This window comes from Lutra lutra, chromosome 3, assembly GCF_902655055.1.
Source record: "Lutra lutra chromosome 3, mLutLut1.2, whole genome shotgun sequence".
NCBI classification, from domain to species: Eukaryota; Metazoa; Chordata; class Mammalia; order Carnivora; family Mustelidae; genus Lutra; species Lutra lutra.
Window position 1 is genome coordinate 118,359,468 of NC_062280.1, and position 22,843 is coordinate 118,382,310.

The following is a 22,843-nucleotide window of genomic DNA, read 5'->3' on the forward strand; positions in this document are numbered from 1 at the left end:
AGGCATAGAGAGAGAGGGAAGCAAGCTCCCCGCTGAGCAGAGAGCGCGATGCGGGACTCAATCCCAGAACCCCGAGATCACCACCCGAGCTGAAGGCAGCGGCTCAACCCACTGAGCCACCCAGGCGCCCGCAAACGGACTCTTTTTCAAAAATACTAAAGAAAGTGTTAGTAGAAAAAAAAAAGCCTATATTGAAAAGAGACTTAAATCTCATGAATTTGATCTTTTAAAATAATGTTTGAATTCTATTTATAGTTCTAATTCCAGGTGTTCTTGTATAAGAAATCTATGATCTAGCCACTTAACAAACATGGAAAGTCAGGATGGGTCAGAAATATTCTGGCTGGATCTTTTTCCCTTTCTATTTTCTTTTGAAACTTAAGGTATCTTTTCTGTTAATTTCATGGGAAAAATAATTCTGTAAAATAAAGTTTAAAAAGGAGAAAGTGAATGATTAAGAAATGTTTTGGAATTTTAATAAATGGATTTGAAGATGGATTAGTAATGCTTGACATTTTATCATTATCATGGATTAATGTAGTGCCAACAGGGTAATTGAGCTTCCGCAAATACGGATGCAAGAGAGTAATTGTCTTGCATGCTGCAGATTAAAACATAATATGAATAAATATATTAGAGCATTTGAGTTTTAAAAGAAACTTATGGAACTAAATTTTTTTCCATTAAATCAAGATAATAATAATTTCAGTGAGATTTTCAAATAATTAACAGGCGAAAGAAAAAACATATCTAGAATCTTGACCATAGGGAGAGGTGATGTCTACTTTTGTTGCACATCCTAATGCTTTCAGTGACTGGCTAAATAGCACCCTTTCACACTCCTACATCCCTGTGAGGGAGAAGGACCCTAGACTTCAGAGTCATGGATACTTCAAATAGCAACACAGTGGAACACCTGCTTTCATTTTTTACATGAATTGAAATCAGAACACTACTCTGAAAAAATACTACGGGCACTGTTTTATCACAGAATTTTACTTCTTTATAAATGAGTGGTTTTCAAGGAGGTGAATCAAATTTCACACTACACCCATGCACTACACAGGCCAACTAGACTATGGTCAATTCACAATATTGGCGTCTTCATCAACATGGGGTGGATAAAATCCGATTTTAAAATGTAAAAACTAAATGTAATTATAGCTCTCACACTCATCTTCAACCCCAGTCAAAATCAAATTGTGGGTAAATCAGAAGCTTACTATTAACATTTATCATGGGAGAACCTAAAGGACCTGTGTTCACATCCACTTTGGCTGTCTGTTAACTGAATTGTGACCAAAGCTATTTTTTTTTTTTTAATCAGAATGCTTTTCAAACTAAGATTTGTTGGCGGCCCTTCTCACCCCAGAGAACTAGGTCCTGCTGCATGAAGCCTAAGGCATCCACTGTAGGTGATGATCAATCTTTTCTCCTCTGCAACCTACAGTGGCATGAGTTATGTCCTAGCCTGGGGGGAATTGAGAAAATAGCCACTCAAATAATTTTCTGTAATGCTCAAATCTGTTTGAGAAAAGCCTAAAGGATATTTATGGGAAGCTGGCATCTTTCAAGCTGAGGAGATTATCTAAGTTCATTCTGCAGCAAGCATAAGGCTCTAATGAACTAGTTGCACACATTTATCTGAGAATGGGAATTGCAGTCTTCTCATCAGGTTGCTAGTGGGTCACTCTTTACCATATAAAACACAAAGTATGTTTTGGAGTGTAACCCCAGATAAGTCATCGGGAAATTGGTGTTGATTTACACAAAGGAATGAATCAAATTGGCAAGTGTTTGGTGTTTTGCTGAATAAGGGCTGACAGCACTCAGTGGAAGTTGGAGTGTGAGAAGGACCGGGCTCAGCATTACCACTGTTCATCGGTTTTCTAACAAACGGCGACTCAGACACAACAGCAGGGTGTGCAGTACAGAAAATTCTGCCACGTTCCAGCCACACCCATGCAGAGAAAGAGCCTTCGCTGTCAGTGCAGCAATCCGCGTGGGTGACAAATGGGGCACACGTCCGAAATCAGCACATGCACTTACACAGGAAGTAAAACCCAGATACTTTTATTTACACTTTAGAAAGCAAACAGGCTGCCCACAAAGAATGGTTAGAAAACTCAAAGACTTTTATTTTGTACTGTTAAAAAAAATGTAGGTCATTGATTCATCTGTATAAATAATTTTTCTGGCAAGAGTAGTTAACTTTTAACCTTCCATTCAAAAACTTCACAACTTGAAGTACTTGAAATGCACTTAAATTTATCCTTCCTTTATTATTTTTTAATGGTACATTTGCATAGCAATTAGCTGACTCATAAGGTCAAAGAATTTCTTTTAAAAAAAAGTTCAAATTTTTACTAGTATGTAATGGGACAAATTAGCAGTCCCTTGGTCAGTATTCATTTTAATAGTACTATTTTTCTTTCATTTCTTCTGAAAGAAAGTGGGGGAAGATAGGCATTCCTGTACAATTCAGATCAAAGCACAAAATACCATTTTAAAAATAAATACCTAAGGCATACCTGCCACACTTTCATTTCAATTTCCTCAGCTGTTTAAAAATTATCTCAAGTGTTGCTGCATTTCTCCCTGCTTTCTTACCAACAACCTCTGTGGCTCTCGCCTGCACTGATTGTGCCTCTGGAGGGTAGCTGCTCATTGTCACTTGTCACGAAGCATACAGTTTGATATCCTGGGCTTCACAGGCAATTTCAGAAACTCAAATGACACTATATGGACTTGCTCTAAATCTTTTTTTAGTGCAGTTTGGCAAATATCCCAAATGAAGTTCGACTCTAAGTTCAAGGTATCAAACAGAGATAGTGCTAAGTGTGTCTATGACTTTCTGGGCAGCCCAGAGGCTCTGGAGAGAATAGGAATGGAAAACCCAATTGCCCCGAGCTGAAGTGACTGCAGACACCTGTTGCTTTACCACAGCAGAACAGTTATCCACAGAGACAGCAGGAGCCCAAGGCTGGGCAGCAGCACCTGCAAAGGTGGCCCAGGTTGCTGGACTCTTGGATTGTTGGGAATATCTTTAAAGGTCAAACAGCCCCTGCACCCACTTTGCCCCTACCTCCTCATCTCAGCAAACGTGGACGTTCTCTCCACTCTACCTCACAGTGTTAAGAACAGCAAGCATGGACACACAGAAGCCTGCTATCTTCCGGTTGATCTTCCCTTCCTCCACTCCAGAGCTCTCTCACTCCAGGCTTTCTCTACCTGCAGACTGGAACTGCACTTTGGTTTTTGGTTGCTAGAAAAGAGGTTATTATAAAGCTGTCTGGAGAGACCACCACTAGATGGCCAAGTCATTGGGTCTGGCCCGACCGCCACTGGACTTACTAGCCTTGCTTGATCGTCCGGGGTCTGCCGGGAGCAAGGGAGGCACGTGCATCTCCACTGTGGTGGTCACTGGCTGCTCCTCCCCATCATCGGGAGTCACTTCCAATTTGCTCTCTCCCAAGCTGCTGCCGTTCCCATTCTCCAACAGGCCAGGTGCACTGCTTCCCACACCACCCTCCTGAGGGAGCTCCTTGGTGCTGCCTGTAGGGCTCAGGGATGCAGAACCCGAAGCTGGAAGGGAGGCCTTCCTAGCAGAAGTCTGCTGCTCAGCCTCCTGGTTGGCCCAGTTCTGTTCTGTCATTAGCAGGTGGTGGTTGCCATTGTAGAACTTGGCAGGGTGGTCCTTCCCAGGGACCTCGGACAGGGCTGCCATGTCAAAGTCTGTTGCTGGTGGAGGAGCCCTGGGGTAGCCCGCCCCTGTGGCCTGTCCCAGAGAAGAGGCAGAGTGAGCATAGTAAGGCGGGAATCCGATGGTAACCGTGGGCGGGGCCGAGTGGGAGGGGAGAAGGAGTGGGCTTACACCCCCAGGTTTTGTGGCCCCCACCCTGGATTCAGGGGTGTCTGAGCGATAGTTGGTCATTCCTTGTTTAAGCTTCTTCCAGCCCAGGTGGTAGATCTCCAGCATGTTGAGTAAGAGGGACACGCAGGCCACTGCCAGCATGAAGATGATGAATATGGTCTTCTCCGTGGGCCTGGAGATGAAGCAGTCCACCGTGTTGGGGCAGGGCCACCGGTCACAGCGGTACAGTGGCTTCAGCTCAAAGCCGTACAGAAAGTACTGCCCAGCGATGAAGCCCACTTCGAACAGCGTCTTGAAGATGATGTTGAAGACGTAGGTCCGGAGCAGGGCCCCGGCGATTCGGATCTTGCCCCGGTCATCCCTCACCGGTGGCTTGTCCTTCTGGCCGTGGCCACCCGACCCACAGCGTGCAGCCGGCCCGTCGCCCTTCAGCAGCTCTTCCTCCCGCTCTTTCTTCTTCTCTTCCATGCGCACTATGTGCAGCACATGGCCCAGGTAGATGAGGGTGGGCGTGGACACAAAGATGATCTGTAGCACCCAGAAGCGGATGTGGGAGATGGGGAAGGCTTTGTCGTAGCAGACGTTCTCACAGCCGGGCTGCTGCGTGTTGCACATGAAGTCCGACTGTTCGTCTCCCCACACCTCCTCGGCTGCGGCGCCCAGTACCAGGATCCTGAAGATGAACAGGACCGTCAGCCAAACCTTGCCAATGACCGTGGAGTGCTCCTGTGCGTTCTCTAATAGTCTCCCCAGAAAGCTCCAGTCGCCCATTGCTTCAGAGTGCTAACCTGCAAGGGAACATCGCTGGTTAATAGGAAGCCTAAGGTTGGCAAGCTGTAGGGTCCAAACACCCCTAGGGGCAGGCCTCGGCAGATGGCGCTGGAATATCGCTGCGGGGGGAGCTGTAGTCCCACTTCCAAACGAGGGAGGCGCTGCAGAGCTTTCTACAGCATGAGTGTGCGCGTGTGTGTGTGCGTCCATCATCGCGCTGAGCAGGGTTACATAAACGCCCTCAGTGTCCGCATAACACGGAACTACTGTTAGAGGACACAAGCGGTGACACCAAGGAGATGTCCAAGAGCGACTTAAGCCCTCACTTCAGCAATGAGGAAACTAGAGCTCCAAAGGGAGATGACTTGCCTGAGGAGAAAGTAACTCTCCCCTGGCTTCTAACCCCATCCTGCTCTCTTCCAGGGCCCAGTCTCCAAGGCAGCTCTGGTGCTGTGAGGTACACAGCTTGGGTCCTTTACTAACCTCGCCCTTTCTGTTCCTGTGAGATTACAGCAACTCTCCCCCTGATGAATTCATAACTTCTACCACACATTAACCTACTACCTATTATTTATTTTCTTTTTTCACTTTGCAAATGTTCCATACATGGTTAATTCACTGCACGTCCCCAGGCAGGAGTCCGCGGCTCAGTCTGTAAGATGGGACGATGGTCATTTGGTCGAGTGCAGTGAGCTGCATCCTAGGTGGAGGGAGGGCCCGCAGGCCTCCTCTGGGAAGGTAGCAGTGTTCCGCAGACATAGGGGACCAAGATTACAGGTGTCCTCCCTGTCGCTACTGCTAAACAGGCCAAATGCTTCCAGCTAAAGCCAAAAGAGCTCTGTTCTCTCATTCTTCGCTAAGGAAAGCGGCCCAAGCTGTAAGTGTATGTACAAGTTCCGGCAGCCTTAAAGAACACTCTTTTTGAATTTTAAAATGTTTAAAAATATTAACTTTTATGAATTAGTTCAAAGGCAGATAAACAAAACAAAACTTTATTCACCATGATCTAAAGAAAAGACAACTGTTAACCCTCTCCTAGAATAAACTTTCAAGCCTTTGTTTTGGTCATTTGAGGTCTTTAGAAAAATATTACCATTTACATATCCCACCAGCCTCCTTGTCCTATATTGTGACTGGTATCTGTTCTATTTGGCATGTTCTTGGCAGGTAAAATATTTTAATTTAGAAACTTAATTACTGAACATGAAACAACGCACTCTTCCATGAAGGATATCAGGTGTTACATACTAGGTTACATCCTGCTTCTCCTCAACCCAGCTCCTCCTTAGACAGTCACGGGGTCCCTAACTGGCATCTCTGCCCCTAGCCCCGGCCCCTCCCTTCAATCTGCTGGAGATTTTCCTCTGGGGCATAAGACAAAAGGCTTGCAAAGTGTGGACCACCCATCAGTCCCTGAACCAACACTCTGGTGATACCAAACTTTCTGTGGTCCCTGGGACTTTGCACGTGCTAGCTCTTCAACTTTAAACTTGGCCCCAATCCAGGGACTGGCCTATTGACCTGTCACTTACCTCCACTCTCCCTTCAAGAGTGGCCAACTCAGGCTAACACGGGGGCCCTGTGTTTTCTCTTCCCCCTTATCATGGCCCTGGCTTAATGACTCTTGCTCCCTTTACATTCCAGGAGGTTCTTTCCATCCTCCCACACCTTCTAACATCCTCTCTCCTTGCTGTCCCTAGGCAACCACAGACTTCTCAGTTTCTATAGAAAACCACCTTTAACCACCTTCACTTCTTGTGAACTTTCTCCTTTACTCTAGTTTTGAGCTTGGGGTTTGCATGTGTAGCCTTTCCTCCTTGATGTCTGCAGGCAGAACAGTTGGGCAATGTGCATTTCTGGAAATCTCTAAGAAAAGATCGGTGTGGGGGAAATACTTAATACTTAAATACTTAATACTTAATACTTCTTCCTGCTACCTTCCCAGTCTTGTTGAGCACAGCACAATGTGCTGAAAAGGAGTCAAAGCAACATGCCTGGTAGGTTCTCCCCATAAGCCTGGTAGCCCATAACACCATGAGGCGGGTCCGCTTCTCACAGAGGCTGAAAGTGTTGCTGCCATTTCCCTGCAGGGCCAGGGAGGCAAAAAAGGAAATTTTTCACAGTAAAGACCCAGCCCTCCCCAAATGCCCATTCTGCACCTGTTGAGAAACATGGGGCTAAGTAAGTATTTATGCAACTAGTAAATCAGATGAGGAGGGTAGGGCAGCTGCCTGTGGCATCTTCTTTGCTGGCTCAACCTCTCCAGAGTTCTTTAGGTTCTTTAGGTCTGGGTGCTGCAAAACACTTTCAGATAGATACCCTTCAATTTCCATCATGACCTCTGATTGCAACCACAGAAACACGATGTGTCACCATCCACATACTTAGCTGGTACTCTGGTAGTTGCTGAGACTCAGTAAGTCCTAAAGATGGGATGACTAAGAGTATGTCCGAAATGGGGATGCCCATGGCTCATGCTCTGTGTGGTAGCATGCACTGGAAGACTTTTCTTGGAAAGGAGCTTAGTAATGTGTATGAAGAGATATAAAAGCCATGATATCTATAACCTGTAGTTCTACTCCTGTAACATCATACCAAGGAAATAATCACAGATTTTGATGAATGGATGAACATGGATATTTACTGGGAATTACTTATAAGAAGGAATAATTGGAAACAGAAGTGTCCACTAAAGGACGACAAGTTAAATACATAATAGTGCCCAAGGCTGACACCAGAATCTGGCTTAACCCAGATCCTACTCCCAGTCTTCCTCTCCCTTGCCTGCCTCCAATGTGACTGGGAAGGGAAATGCTTGCTTTCCTACTTCTTTCTGTTATATCCAAGGAGGTGTAAGAAGTTGGCTTGGGGAGCTTCTGGGAAAGATTTTGGTTTCCTAATAAAAGGGCAGATGCTACCTTTGCTGTCCCTTCCCCCTTCTTCCCATAGTGATTACAGATGTAATGCCTGGAGCTGGGCAGTCCCCTTGCAAGCATGTGTCAATAAGTGTGAGGGAATGGTCAAGAAAGTCCAAGGCACCTGTTGTGACATTATGGACCTGCTGGATCACCCCCAACAGCAATCTCCAGATTTATGTGAAGGAAAGAACTCTATTTGTTTAAGTTAGGTTTTCTATGGCCTATAGACAAAAGAATTCCTAACTGATACACTCCCTTTAATTCTTTATACAATAAAGACAGGCATAAATGAAAAGCTATGGTTCATTCATAACTACCAAAATAACATTCATAACTACTGAAATACAAGGTATTCGCTAGGTATAATTTTTAAGATTGTCAATGACATGAAGAGATATTCATGCTGTAATGATAAATGACAAAAGCCTAATACAAAACTCTAGTCTGATACCACACATATTACACATTCATCTATGCAAAAGGAAGAGCAAAAATGATACCGAAATGTTAACCACAGTGTTTCTAGAACTGGATGATTTTCATTTCTTTTCCTATTCCTTCGCATTTTCATCATGTTTATCATCATAAAGGATTAATGACCATGACTTTCATGTTTCAAAGTTCTAGTTTTTGAAAAAGTCTGATTCCTCTCATTATTCCTTAATTATGGTTTCTTCTCCATAGACCTCTTGATAAGCACACAAAAGACAAATACAGTACATGTAACATTATTGGCCCAATGTTAGAGGAGAATGGTCCTGGGATCTCCGAGATGCAACACGAACCCTGACAATGGTTATCACTGATGGCACAGAGCATAAATTGGATTCTCCTGCCATGGGCAGTCTACCAGTTTCTCCCAAAGCAAGGACCAGGCTGTTTGTATCCCGTCACTCACTGCTGAGTCTTATTACTATTACACTTCACACTTTGGGTTTATTATTATTTTTTTTAAAGATTTTCTTTATTTATTTGATAGGGAGAAAGAGAGAGGGAGAGAGAGTACACAAGGAGGGGGAGCAGCAGGCAGAGGCAGAGGGAGAAGCAGGCTCCCCCTGAGCAAGGAGCTGGATACAGCTCCATCCCAGGACCCTGGGATCATGACCCAGCTTAACCGACAGAGCCAGCCAGGCACCCCACAGTTTGGGTTTTGTTTTGGAAATGTATGAATGAATGAAGAAAAAAACTAACCAGAGGACCGAACCATCTATGGGAAGGCTAGCAGTATGGGTCGAGATCAGATCAAAATCAGAGCCTCCAAAGCAGAAGCGACATCCACCTCTCTTCAGAGCCATCCAAGTCTGCTCCAGACACCACACAGATGTTCTAGAGATGTTTTATCAATCTCACTTTTTAATCATATCCCTAAGACCAATTTCGTGAGAAAATGACAGGGGAGGAGTGAAGCACACCCAGAACAGCAAAGCTCTGCTGGCTAAGTACAAACAGACAACACAGGGGACCCCGTGATCCACTTTGGGCTGACATCAAGTGAGACAAACACGGTGACTGAATGAAATATCTTTCTGCTTGAAAAAGAAAAATGGATTTATTCTTATTGTCAATGTACAGGGTCATTTCAGGACAAAATTAGAGCAGTTCCTGAAAGCTCACACTGGGAGTGCTTAACTTGTAAGGTGCATGTGAACTACTTATAGAGCACCACAGCTACAATACTGAGCACTTTTTAGAGAACTGGTCTACCTCAGTGGTAGTGGGATTCTATATTACTTGGATGTGATATGAATCTCCACGAGATGACATTTAACTGGTTTTTACTTTGATTTCAATGAAAACTTAGATTCCGACATTACTGCAAAACAAGATCTTACATTGTATAGTTTATGTGGCTGCTTCCATGTTCTTCTGAGAGTTATACTTTCCCTCTCAAAGTTATACAGTTTCCCCTTGGCCTTCAGGATATGCTGAGTGTCCCTTCAGATCCATCAATGGCTGTTTGTCCAGTTACAATCTTGTGCTCAACTCTGGGCTGCACATTCTGTTGAATAGAGTGGAGGTAAAAACATGACCTCTATCTTGAAATCTATTTGTGGAGATAGGAAACTTCAGGAAAATGGGGAGCTATGTGGGTGCAGAGGGATTCCAGAGAAAAGAGATATTAATACCAGAACACGTATCCAGGGAAAGCTAGCCAGGGAAGGGTGACATTTGAGCTGGGTTTGGGAGAGGGGTTTTGGATAGGGGAAGAGGGATGGGAGTGAATTTCAAGGCCAGAATGGCATTCCCATGGCAGTGTGATCTGGCATGGCTGAAACAGGGGCCTTGTATTAGAGCAGTGAGTTTAAATGGCTGCTTCTGCCCAGAAGAGCTAGACAGGCTGCACTCTGAACATAAAAGGCGCTCAATAAACACTGGTGGGACAAATGAATGAAAAGACATCAAGAGCAGAGAAATATGCTGAAAGTGCTGTTCAGAAAAGAAAGGGTCCCTCTAACAAGGACTCAGGAAGAGTGGTAATCTCTGAGTGAGTGCTGAAGGCCCCAGCTAGATTACAGCAGGGGTGAATGGAAAAAGGAAGGACAGAAAGGAGACACAGTCTGGAGACAAAAATAAAGCAGAATGTAGAGTCTGCCTAGTCAGAGACTGAAAGAGAGAGGCACGGATTAAAGACAAGCCTCCTATTTCTGAGCCTGAGTGGGAAAACCAGGGGGCCATTTGAAGAGAAAAACATTTGGGAGGCCTGTTAATATGGGATTGGAAGAAAAGATGAATACTCTGGTTTTGTGACTGTATGAATCAAAAGTAGTGGTGGGAGATATGAGTGAAACTGTCCAGGAGGAAGCTGGAGGCATGGAAGTAGAGAAGGCTGGGCAGAGGGTCCACAGTGTACCTCCACCTCTCCTGTGTGAAGATGGTAGAGCAAAGAAAGCACCAAGGACAGAATTCATGGAAAATCCAGTGAAACAGAGGAAGAATAGTGCGGGAAAGGCCTCACTGCACACAGTGTGTGCAGCCGGTGCTTTGGTGAAGGATGGCAGGACTGACCAAGTGAGTAAGAGCCCAAGACTAAGCAATGACAGACAGCAGCAACCCCCAGATAGTGTGGAGGGAAGGGGCATTCCTCAGGGGAGGCAGACAGGTTCATATTGTTTGGGCTGTTGTATTTATTTTGTTATCAAAATAATATCAAATAACATCAAAAGAGAAGACCCTTTCTTCTTTATGGAATTGATCCCAACATTAGCTTTGCCTGAGCTACTAAGATTGAATTTTTACATTTTAATTTTCCCAAGAAGCAGCAGAATCCCCCTCACCTGCTGGGAATACTGTTCACATCAGAAGGCATATTCTCTGAGAGCGGCCAACAAGACTGGAGAACTAGGGCAACACAGAAGTGAGGAAGCCAAAGGAGGGCTTTGAAGAAGGAGGTGACTAACAGTGTCAACAATCTTTGGCGTGTTCAGATGGATGGACATAAAAAAAAGGCCCTTTGATCTCCCAAGAAAGCCACTGTTGGTCTTTAAATGCTCAGTCCAGTGGGAGCTCTGGGGCAGAAACAAAAGTCCAGGCCCGTGGTTAAAGAGGCAGAATGTGGGAGAAAAATGGAGACATGGTATGGAGAGCATTTGTTCAATAAGTCTAGAACTTAAAGGAAGGAGAGATGCAAAATGGGTAAAAAGTGGGGGAATAAGGCTGAGAGGAGGCATTTCTGAGATAGGGAGGGCTGGGGATGTTTGGCATCAAAGTGGTGGAGTCATGGGGACAGGAGGGTGGAGGGACAGTCAGCCTGCTCAGCACCAGGAAGGGGCAAAAGGGCGGGAGAGGGGCTGAGAAGGCAGGTGTAGGACGAGCGCTCTCCAAAGTGATGACAAGACTCTTCTCAGTGAGGTCAAGCCAGAGGTCTTCTTCTCAGGCCAGGGCAGGACTTGCGCTCCTAAGAAGAAAAAAGGTTTGATAACTAGGGAACAGAGAGGATGAGAAAGGGACTGGGCTCCCCGAATTCCTTGCCCAGCCAGACCTATCTATGTACAAGTTGTGGCCACGCGGTGAGGACTGAGTGAAAGCTACTACGTGGGAGGCATTCAGCGCTGAGCAAAGCAGAGGAGTGCTGTCTGATCTGGGAAAGACAGTGGACAGAAGAGAAGTAAGAGATGTCAGACGCTGAGTGCTGTGGGCAGACAGAGTGCTGCGGGGCAGCACAGAGGGAAGTACAGGGGCTGCTGAGGACTGCGGGCCTCCCTGAGAGGGTGACATCCGAGTAAAGAGCTGGGCCTCAGAAAGGAGGGACAAACATTTCAGGCAGAGCAAGGCTTCCAGCCGGGAGCAAACCTGATGTGCTGCGGAAGGCGAGGACAGTATGGGGGAAGCAAAGCCAGCCAGGAGTAGACAGGCAGATGAGCAGGTCAAAGAGGAAGTGGGGAGGTGGACAGATCACAGCAGACAGACTTTGGCTTATACTCCAAGTGAGATAAGAATGTACTGGAGGGCTGGAACAGAAAAGTGACACAATCTGACTTACATCCTCACAGATTCCCTCTGGTTGTTGTGTTGGGAACAGGCATGGGGTAAAGGGGGCTGTGGGCAAGGGTAAAAGCAGAGGGTCTGGTGAGGACACTGTACTATAATCCAGAAAAGTGACAGTGATGACAAATAGTTGAGTCTGCACAGATTCTGAAGGTAGGTCCAGCACGATGTGCTGACAGGTCAAGGGTTGGGGTAGCACTCAGGAGATGCCAAGGTTTCTGCCCGGAACAGGAGGAAGGGAACTGCCATTTACCAAGACGGGGAAACCAGAGCAGGTACAGGTTTGAGAAAGGCGTGGGAATCACGAGTTCTATTCTGAAAATGTTAAGTTTGAGACACCTATTAGACGTGTAAACTGTTAAAGCTGGAGATAAACATTTGGGAGTCATCATCAAACCCTGAGACTGGACTGAGATTATCTAAGGGCAGGGGAGAAGGACAAGGAGGCTGAAGACCACGCCCTGGGGCACTCCAGCATCTGCAGGTTGAATACAGAAGGAGAAACTTGCAAAAGATCTGCTTATTAGGAAATTTAACTCTTAGTTTGGAATAACACCCAAAATGTATCATTTGTATTCTGCTTGATTCTCTTTTGTACCAATATTTTGACACTGAAAACATTGTTACTTGGTCAGTAAATTAGAGGTAATACAACATGGAGTATGGCTAGGCAAACTAATTTTTTGCCTGTTTGTGATTGCTATGAACATTGTTGAGTAGGATTTTGAGTCACGTATAGGCTCAGCCAGAAAGAGTTCTATGTTCCATTAGTAACGTCTGCTGGGGTTTGGGATGAGGCAGCATATAGCTCAAATGCTAACTTTTTTTTTTTTTTGCCATTCCTGACTTGGCATAAATATTAAAAGAACATGGTAGGCTGAGCTAGTCACAAATATGATACAATGAAAAAGGGCTTATCTAGTTTTCTTCTTTGCAGGTGGAAAGCTGTTTTCCATTAGCTTCTTTTACATTTTACCTGCCTCTTTCAAGTGCTCCCATTTAAGACAGTACGTTCCAGATGCCACGGGACCTAGCCCATGGTATTATGTACTTACCACACTTTTTCGATAATTCTGGTCTGACTCTTTAAAAAGGAATCAGAAATCAGAAAAAAATCACCAAAAAATCACCACTTCTTTTACTCTACAACATCAATTCCAATGTTTAGCTTTGTCTGAGCTTCTAAGACTAAAGAGCAAGATGGGAACTAGACTTTTAAAACCTGGCCCAAATGTCACTTAACAATGCAGAGGCACAGCATTGGGAAAAGTTCAACCACATAGACAAGCATGAAAGAGGAAAAAAATTGAACCTCTGAAGTTTCAGATTAAACAACACGCGACATTGTTTTCCATCTCCAGAAGACAACGACTGATCACACCAACCAGCAGGCCACCTAATGGCAACAGTTCTAGATATACTTGGTATCTGGTAGGACAAGTCCCCCAACTCTGTTCTTTATATTTTCTAGACAATTTCTGGCCTTTCATTTTTTCCATATGAAATTTAGGTAGAGCTTTTCAAGTTCCACAAAAATCTGAGACTTGATTTTAATTGGAATTGCATGATATTTATAGATAAATCAAATTTAGCTGTTTACAATCTAGTTTCCCCACCAATAAACACAACTGATCCACTGATGTTGACCTTCTTCATGCCTTTCAACAGTGCTTTAGGATAATGTCCCTAAAAGATTTACACATTTTTTTGTTAGATAGATTCCTAATTTATACTTGTTCTAGTTTTTTTTTTTGTTCCAAATAGTTTTTTTCATTATAACTTTTGATTATTACTGGTACTTAGGAACATTGTTTTAATATATTGATCTTTGTATCCAGCAATCTGTTAGAAAGCCTTCCTAGTTCAAATAGGAGATTCCTTTGGATTTTCCAAGTAACACATAATCATATCATCTGTTGTTAAGGACAGATTTGTTTCTTCCTCCCCTTGTTCTAATTCCTGTTATTTCTTTTTCTTGTATTCTTATACTGGCCAGGACTCCTAGCACAATGTAGAGTTGGTGATATCTTCTCTCATTTTTGTCTTTAACATGAATGCTTCTGAAGTTTTATCATTAAGCATGATGTTGCAAATTTTATTAGGTCAAGGAAGTTTTCTTCCAATCTTTGTTAATGGTTTGTTGGTTGTTGTTTCCTAAGTCACGAGTGAGTATTGGATTTAGTAAATTACTTTTTTCCTGCTATTGTGATTTTTAGATGGTGAAGTAACCTATTGGTCCTGATTTTATTTTTAATATTCTATCACATTCAATTTGCCACTACTTTATTTTGGATTGTTTGTTCATTCCTAAGATTGGTCTCAATTTTTTGTACTACCATTGCCATTGGATTTTGGTAAGAAAGCTATTTTAGCCTGAAAAATTAAAAATTCTCTGAATAAGCTTATGTAAGATTTTGCTATAAGAGTTTGGGATTAATGTCTTTTTGAGGAAGCCAGCCTAGATTATAAATTCAATTTCATTAACTGTTATTTGCATAATTTGGGTTGCTATTTAAGTGAATTTTGATAGTTCATGTATTTTAGAAAATTTTCTATTTCTAAGTTTCAAATTTACTGGCAGAAAATTAATCATGGTATTTTCTTATGATTTTGTATGGTATTTGTACTTAGAATCCTTTATTTGGGGGGCACCTGGGTGGCTCAGTGGGTTGGGCCTCTGCTTTCAGCTCATGATCTCAGGGTCCTGGGATTGAGCCCCGCATCAAGCTCTCTGCTGGGTGGGGAGCCTGCTTCCCCACCCCTGCCTGCCTCTCTGCCTACTTGTGATCTCTCTCTGTGTCAAATAAATAAATAAAATCTTAAAAGAAAAAGCAACAACAGATCTTTTGTTTGGTTCCAAATCTTATTTGAGGCTTTTAAAATATTAGTCTTAGTTTTCTTTAGCTAAAGAACCAGTTTTGACATGCTTGAAAAAGAATGAAAGTTTATTTTGTTATTTTTTCCAATGTCTTATCACATATGCTATATTTATAGTATACAGAATAAATCTACAGAAAGTCCCTACGGATCTTTAATATTTTTAAAACATTTTTTGAGGATTTTATTTATTTATTTGAGACAGAGATAGTGAGAGTGGGCATAAGCAAGGGGAAGGGGCAAAGGGAAAGGGAGAAGCAGGCTCCCTACTGAGCTAGGAGCCCAACATGGGGCTTGAACCCAGGACCCTGGGATCATAACCTAAGCCAAAGGCAGACGCTTAACCAACTGAGCCACCCAGGTGCCCCCTCCATGGGTCTTTTAAATAGATAATGTGATTTTAGTATTTGCTAGTATTATTCTAAAATATGCATATATAATTTATTATTTACTATATATTTATTATATATAATTTATTATTTACTACATATTTATTATATATACTTTATTATTATTCTTTATCTTAGTGTAAAATTGTTTATTACTGTACAGATTCAAGGGATTCCTTATTTTATTACTATTTTTTTTAAAAGGTTTTATTTATTTATTTGACAGAGAGCGAGATCACAGTAGGCAGAGAGGCAGGCAGAGAGAGAGGGGGAAGCAGGCTCCCTGCTAAGCAGACCGCCTGACACAGGGCTAGGTCCCAGGTAGGTCCCTGAGATCATGACCTGAGCCGAAGGCAGAGGCTTAACCCACTGAGCCACCCAGGCATCCTGGATCCCTTATTTTAAATGGAAAAGCACAGGGTTTCTATTACTTAACTTTTCAGTAATCTCATGCTCTGGCAGGAGACATAACTCTCATACAGATGATGTCTCTCAGAGAGACAAACTGATTTAATGAAATTATAAAACACTAATTTTCTAACTTTTTTATCAATAATTTTAAAGCACTGTTAGAATCATATATTTTTATTGTCAGAGAACAAATCTCCAGAAACATGAAATTGTTTTAAATTATAGTTTTTCTTTTTAGATTTTATTTTTCAAGTTATCTCTACACCCAACATGGGCCCCAAACTTATAACCCCAAGATTAAGAGTTGCATACTCCACCGACTGAGCCAGTCAGGTGTACCTTAAGTTATACTTTTATTCTAACTTATTTTACTTACTAAATAAGAATGGATAGAAATCACTTGCCATCCATGTGTTATTATTATCTCTCTATTTTCTCTTTCCTGTGGGAATTTTTTTTTTAGAATTTATTTATTTATTTGACAGACAGAGATCACAAGTAGGCAGAGAGGCAGGCAGAGGGAGAAGGAGAGCAGGCTTCTTGCTGAGCAGAGAGTCCGATGCGGGGCTCGATCCCAGGACCCTGAGACCATGACCCGAGCCGAAGGCAGAGGATTTAACCCACTGAGCCACCCAGGGGCCCCTCATGTGGGAATTTTAATTTTCTTTGGGGGGGTTGGATTTTAAATTGTTTATAAAAAGTCACGTGCCTTTTAAATCTTTACTTGGCTAAAGTAAATATCATTAACACTTCTCATCTTTAGTCAAAGGGAAAAACTCAGTTTTTCTTTTGTTTTTGACATTGTGTAACTGCAAAGCTAAGTAAGAGCTAATTTTGAGTTGGAAGCAACTTAAACAACTATATTAGTTTAAAACAAATGTCTTCGATTTTTTTTTCAATTTTTATATTTAAGAATTACAAAATTAAAAATATCCTTAACTTCTTATCCACAGTATTTCTTCTCGAAATACTTGAATAAAATAAATAATCCTACCAGAAATTAGTATTAAGTCACCATTTCTACAATTAGAGTTCTAATATTAAGCTAGAAAATTAACAGCTGGTTGAGCTTCACTTCAATTGACAGAAAAATGTAAATAGTCTGGAGTATAATTAGAAACATGACTAACTTCCAATACTATTCATGCCATACTGGGCTTCCTTTTAAAACCCTCCAAATGTGTCCCCTGTTCCATTACCCTGTGGAGTCCTCCAGTTTCTCCTGCCAATTATTAAATGGCATTAAAAGTTTTAAAAATAACTTCTGTGAAAGACCTAAGAATACCACATGAAGTTTTCACTTATTTAAATATTTTACTTACACATTTTGGTGTAATTTAGCAATGATTTTAATGTGTTTCAACATTAGTCCTCAAAATTTTAGTAACTGAATAATGAAAAAAAAAAGTCACTACCCTTGAAGTAAAATTCAATTTACCAATACTTCCTGAAAGGTGGCTTGGAGTAAGGGTAAATAACAATAAAGAAAATTACAGGGGTACTTCCACATATTAGTGCTCTGAACAGGATCTTGACTAAAACACAGACCAGGCTGTGGGAATCGTATTACTAAGCGCTGACTTCATATAGTCTGGTCAGTTAAAAGGTAATTTCCCCCTATATCCAAATTACATCCTTCAAGAATCTTGTTCATCCATGGAGGAAATATAGAATCACAGCATTTTAGAGCTCAAAGAACCTCAGAAGTGGTCTGGTTTATCCTCTTCATTTTACAGATGGGGATATGGGAATATGGAGGCCCCGAGAGGGTAGTGTGATTTGCCGAAGGCTACGAAGCCCACAGTGCTGAAGCCAGCACGAAAACTCCTGACTTTTTACTCTTGGTCCAGTGTACCTTCCCCTTCCGCGTGACTTCATGGGATTATGCACCAGGCCGAACGTTGAGATGGCAACAACTGCCTTTTCAGTTATATTGCTCTACCACACATTAAAATGTATGTTTAGAAACATGGGTTAGAGTCCATTTTAAGCTTTTGCTCTTTTTCTTCCATTCCAAAGTGGCTAAAATTGTTAAATATTATTGACATGCTAAGAACAGTCCTGTTACTCCATCAAATAAATTGGCAATGTCATTTTAAAGCAAATTCAGCTATTATCTTTACTCTTGTTTTAGTGAACAAAACCTCACAGCCTTATAATTATGATATTTTATTTTTCCATTTGTATTACTGACACAAATTACATCTGTCAAAATGTTTTCTATTTTTGCAATAATAATTTCTATAGTATAAATATAATTTCACTTTTCTTGTTCAAACCCACTTTTATTAGTATACAACACAGAAATCTCTTCTATGTTCTAGATTAAAGATTCATTATGAGGTTAATATGAAATGGAATTTCATGAGTGGAATGAGTGTTAATTCGTGGAGACAATCAGGTGGTGTGAATGAAAAAAATGTGATTTTTATGTTTAGTATCATTAGTTTGTCAACAGTAAATTTAAAGCAAACCACTAATTCTTCAAATTAAAGAAAAGATCAGAGTGCAGAAACTGTTTACATCAACTATCATGAAGTCATACTTCTGAAGACCAAAGATTTTAAAAAAGCAGTAGAGTACTAACCTAATTATCATGAAGAATTTTCCACCACTGTCAGAATGAAAATTATAATTAAACTTTATCACTATTTTATTCCCTTTATGCATTATATCGAAATGGCAAAAACATACTGTTCTTAGAGACACAGGTATGCTGTTAATGATCACATGTATTAGACGTTTTTACTAAATGTCAACTTAGTAAGCACTTATCAAACACCTATCATGTGTGGGGCACGGTGCTACTAGTTAAGAGATGGTCCTTATGCTCAGGAGTTTCATTCACAATCTATGGGCGAGGCAGACTTGTAACAAACTGAATCAAAATATGGTAAGACAAGCGTTATATAGTCTTGGTGATGGCTACAACACAGTGGAGCAAAAGAGAGAAGGCCACTGTATGTTAATCATGAGTTTGGCTGTTTCTTAATACAGAGAACCATGCTGTCTGTACAGGGTGAAATACTTCTCAAAGGCCTTTCTGCTGTCTAGAATGTTCTGGTAATTTGGTACAGTACAAAAACCATGTGTTTACTCATGTATTTATGAGCAATACTGGGGTAAAATCCTAAAAATACATACATTCTATTTATTCAGTGTTAGGTGCATGTTCAAGTAATTGTAACACCTGAAGACTAATTATAGTTTAAATTCTTTACATACATGAGACTTTATAAAATGGCTGGGATACATACACAATTACTTTTAAGGCTCAAACGTATAGTAAAAGTTATTTTTGTTAAGAAAACGAACACAACTTAAAATGTAAGTAACATTCAAGGAAACTGTCACTATTGTTTTTCTTATTTGCAAACAGTGAAATTTTGTTACATTTGATTATCTTAAGATGGCTTTAAGCCTGTTAACATCAACTGGTTAACCTAAATAACTGTTTAGTTTGTTATAGTAGTAGTTTTTGTGAATTACTCTACACTACAGGAACACGTGCATTGCCCTTGTGAGATGCTTATCTCAACATGAATCAAACTGCTGAGCCAGTGGAATATGTGCCAAATTAGCTGCTGTTTACTTTGAACACACTGACCCTTGGAAAATAAGTCTCCCCTTTCCCGCTTTAATCTTTTAATATTTGTTTTGCAATATATCTCACAGGACATTGATGGACTGTCAGTGAAGTGATGTACATATCATAAATCATCAATTTGAATTCTTGAGTAATATAAACCAAAGCACAATTCACGTCTCAGCTGTTTCTATACAACCATTTTTAAGTGACATGTTTTGGCGGTATCTTGGTAAAGTAAAAACTGGGGAACTCCACTTGTCCCTAAAGTCCCAGTCACAGATATTCATGAACTTAGAGCTCTGTAAACTGGGATGAATTCTGCTCACTAGAGTGTAGAGGAGACTGCAAGGCAAATACACCCGCGTCGCTGCAATTTACTGTCAGAACAGCCCCTAAAAGAAGGGATTACTGTAGAATGCAGGTAAGTGTTTTTCCCCTCTTCTGTAAATTCTTTATACTTAAACACACCATAACAAGCATATAGGTCAAGGAGTTGTAAGTGGTACTTACAACTAAAGCGTTTCTTAAAAGAAAAGAAAAGAAAAACTTTCAAAACTTTTCCTTAAAGAAGTAGGCGAGCCAACATCTCCTAAAAGACACCAACACGACTCTGTAGAAAGCGTGGCGATGCTAAACGCTAGCAGCTGAACTCCGTGTCTTGCGGCTGTGGTATCTGTTCAGAGTGTCCAAGTATTTAAGCAGTCCTTAAGATCCCTTAGATCTGAAGTTTTAGAGCCACTCCAGCTTCCCCACTCAAGGGGGAAAATACCATCAAGAAAACATTTTCAACCCAGCCCTCCGCCATCCACGAAGGAAAGCCATTACGCAGCAGAGAACTGGCGCTCCCAGAGATCTCCAGGAGCAAAGAAACATCAGTTATTCCCAAAGTTCTCCAGAAAGTTTCCTGAGCCCCGCTCTCTAGCCCTGCCGCTCCCACCACTTTCCCAAAGATTCCCGAAAGAATTCTGAGAGGCCGGCAGCCGCAAACAGGCAGCGGGGCTCTGGCTCCCGCTCGCTCCGCCCCGGCCCGCCCGAGCCCGTCTGGGGAGGTCGGAGGCGCCGGCGTCCCGCCAGTCCTTCCGCCCCGGGGCTGTCCCCGGCCGCCAGCGCCTGGACCTCTGGGGCGCCCGGCTCTGCGCTTACCCCGCTCTGCCGCGGCGGCGACGCGGGTGCTCTCCTTCTCCAGCAGGGCTCCCGGCCGCTCTGAAAAGGAGAATTTCTCTAACACGTGCGGTGCAACTTAACGCGTGCGCCCCGCGCAAGGGCCCGGCCTCCCCGACCAGGCGGCCATCCCCGCGGCCCCAGTGCGCACAGCGCTCGGCACCCCCAAGCAGCAGCTCGTGCCGCCGTGCCACGCCCCCGCCGCCTCCACCTCAGCCTGGGGGCCCCGCAGGGGCGGTGCCAGGGCGCAGCGCAGGGCCCCCGCCCCGCCGCCCTACTGCGCCCCTCATTCTCATCCCGCACCCACATACCGCCGCTCGTCCCCCATCCTGCACACCCACCTGCAGCGGCTTCCCACCTCGCACCCGCAGATACCCATCACCTCCCGCCAGCCTGCACCTGCACCACACCACACATACAGTCACACCACGCCTGCACCTCTCACCTCGCAACCATAAACTCATTCCCATTTGAACTTGCACCCGTCACCCTGCAACCGTCCGGCTTTCCCACCCGCACCTGCATCCCGCGCCCCATTCACGGGAGCGCCCTCCTGCTCTGGATGTGGAGCCTGGGGCTCTTTCCTGCCGCCGGGCTCCCGCGGGCCTCGTGTCTGTCTCCACTGAAAGCACAAGGCCGGCAAGGGAGGAAGGCGAGGGCGAGCGAAGGGCGGCACTGGTTCAGGCCCTGAGGGCGCCAGGGGTGCCCCTAGCGCGCACGTGCGTCTGCCAGGCCATTCAGCTCCCGCCTGTCCTTTCAGGGCCGAGCCGCAGCGCTGGGGGCTCTTCTGAGCAGGGTGGGTGGTTCGCGCGTGGGCGTTGGGGCGTCTTGCCGTCCCCCCTTCCCTGAGTTTCGCCGCTGGGGGACGCGATTCTAGACAGCCAGCTGAGGCCACTGAAAAGGGGGTTCCCACGTAACCTGGCCGAATCGACCAAAGAAGAGCCAGGGCCGCAGCGTGGATGCTGTCGAGGGCCACGCCCGAGCAAAGGCTGGAGCGCGTCCCGGGAAAGGAGCCGAGGAGCTATAAATAGTGGCCGCGAGCCTGGTTCCCGTCAAACACACTTAATTTAGCCGGCGGTCACAGGGATTCTTTTGTGCGTGTGCGCGTGTGTGTGTTTTTAAAGACCTTGCTCCGATGCACTTGAGACTTGGCCCTGCCCGAGGTGACAGGGAAGGTGTTCCTGCAAGTCACTCCTTCTTATTGGTAGTAGTGACCAGATGCTAGGGCAAAGTTTAGCCTGCTTGCCCAGACTGGGGTGAAGGTTTTAACATCTTCTTACCTCCCCAGAGTTGGTACTGCACACACTTCAAAGGAAAGCCAACTCCAAAAGGCCACCTAGCAAGGAAGGAATCCAGTCCCTACCTGTTACTCCGTTTCGGTGGACACTTGAGTTCCCTCTGCGCCTCAGGGTTTGCTTTTGCATACTCAGGGTTTAAGCGTGGGTCTTGGCCTGGACAAGATAGTTAATAATCAATATTAGTTGGCTGAATTTTGCTGGCCATTCTAGAAGCTGAAAATGATCGTAGAATTACCTTTATGAGTGGTGGATTTATTGCAAGAATGTGGCAAGATTAGAATCTTTGATTGTTTTCAAATTTCTACGGAACAGCTTCCATTGGTTACCCTCATTAGAATTTAGATCAGTGTGCTTGTCCTAGGGAATTTACTTATTCAGTTCTGATCTGAACTGAAGTTATCCCAGGGATGAAAGAAAAGTAAGCTTCTAAAGGCAAATCTAAAATACCTACTTCCTTGTAGAACTTGAAGGTGTATGTATGTAGTAGGTGGTGGTCATGTAGACTTAGTTTTTCTTTTTTTTAAATTGAGAAATACTGTTCTATAAGGCCTTCAAATATTTTTCTCTATTTATTTATTCATTATTAAATATTTATTTGCTCATTTTTAGAGAGAAGGGGAGAAAGTGTGTGAGTCAAAGGGAGAGGGAGAGAATCTCAAGCAGACTCCCAGGTGAGTAGGGAACCCTACGCAGGGCTGGATCCCACCACCAGAGACCATGACCTGAGCCGAAGTTGAGTCAGAAGCCTAAGGACTGAGACACCCAGGCATCCCTTTATTTTTATTTTTAATTGAACTGTAGTTGCTATAAAATATTAATATTAGTTTCATGTATATAACATTGTGATTTGACAATTAAATACATTATGAAATGGTCATAGCAATACATGTAGTTATCATCTGTCACCATACAAAGTATTACAGTATTATTGGCTATAATACATTATGCAGTACTTTTCAACCATGTGACTGGTTTATTTTGTAACTGGAAGTTCATAAGTGAACTAAGCCAATCACAAAAAAGACATGTACTGTATTATTCCACTTATGTCAGGTACCTAGAGTAGTCAA

General features: G+C 43.2%; 1 protein-coding gene across 2 annotated transcripts; it reads right to left on the reverse strand.

Annotated features, from left to right (window-relative positions):
* Positions 1 to 1,473: 1,473 nt before the first annotated feature.
* On the reverse strand, positions 1,474 to 21,437 carry GJA3 (gap junction protein alpha 3). Of its 2 annotated transcripts, none has more exons than XM_047723143.1 (2): positions 20,995 to 21,437; positions 1,474 to 4,662 (listed from the first exon to the last, which is right to left on the reverse strand). In XM_047723143.1, exon 2 carries the CDS (start codon positions 4,643 to 4,645, stop codon positions 3,308 to 3,310), a length of 1,338 nt encoding a protein of 445 aa, XP_047579099.1. In that variant the 5' UTR covers positions 4,646 to 4,662; positions 20,995 to 21,437; the 3' UTR covers positions 1,474 to 3,307. The 2 variants fall into 2 exon arrangements, with proteins under 2 accessions (XP_047579099.1, XP_047579098.1); XM_047723142.1 differs by lacking the exon at positions 20,995 to 21,437 and adding an exon at positions 20,458 to 20,624.
* Between the last annotated feature and the right edge of the window lie 1,406 nt (positions 21,438 to 22,843).

Coding starts and splice junctions, on each gene's coding strand:
- GJA3 (XM_047723143.1), bottom strand. CDS start 4,645: ATGGGCGACTGGAGCTTTCTGGGGAGACTATTAGAGAACGCACAGGAG.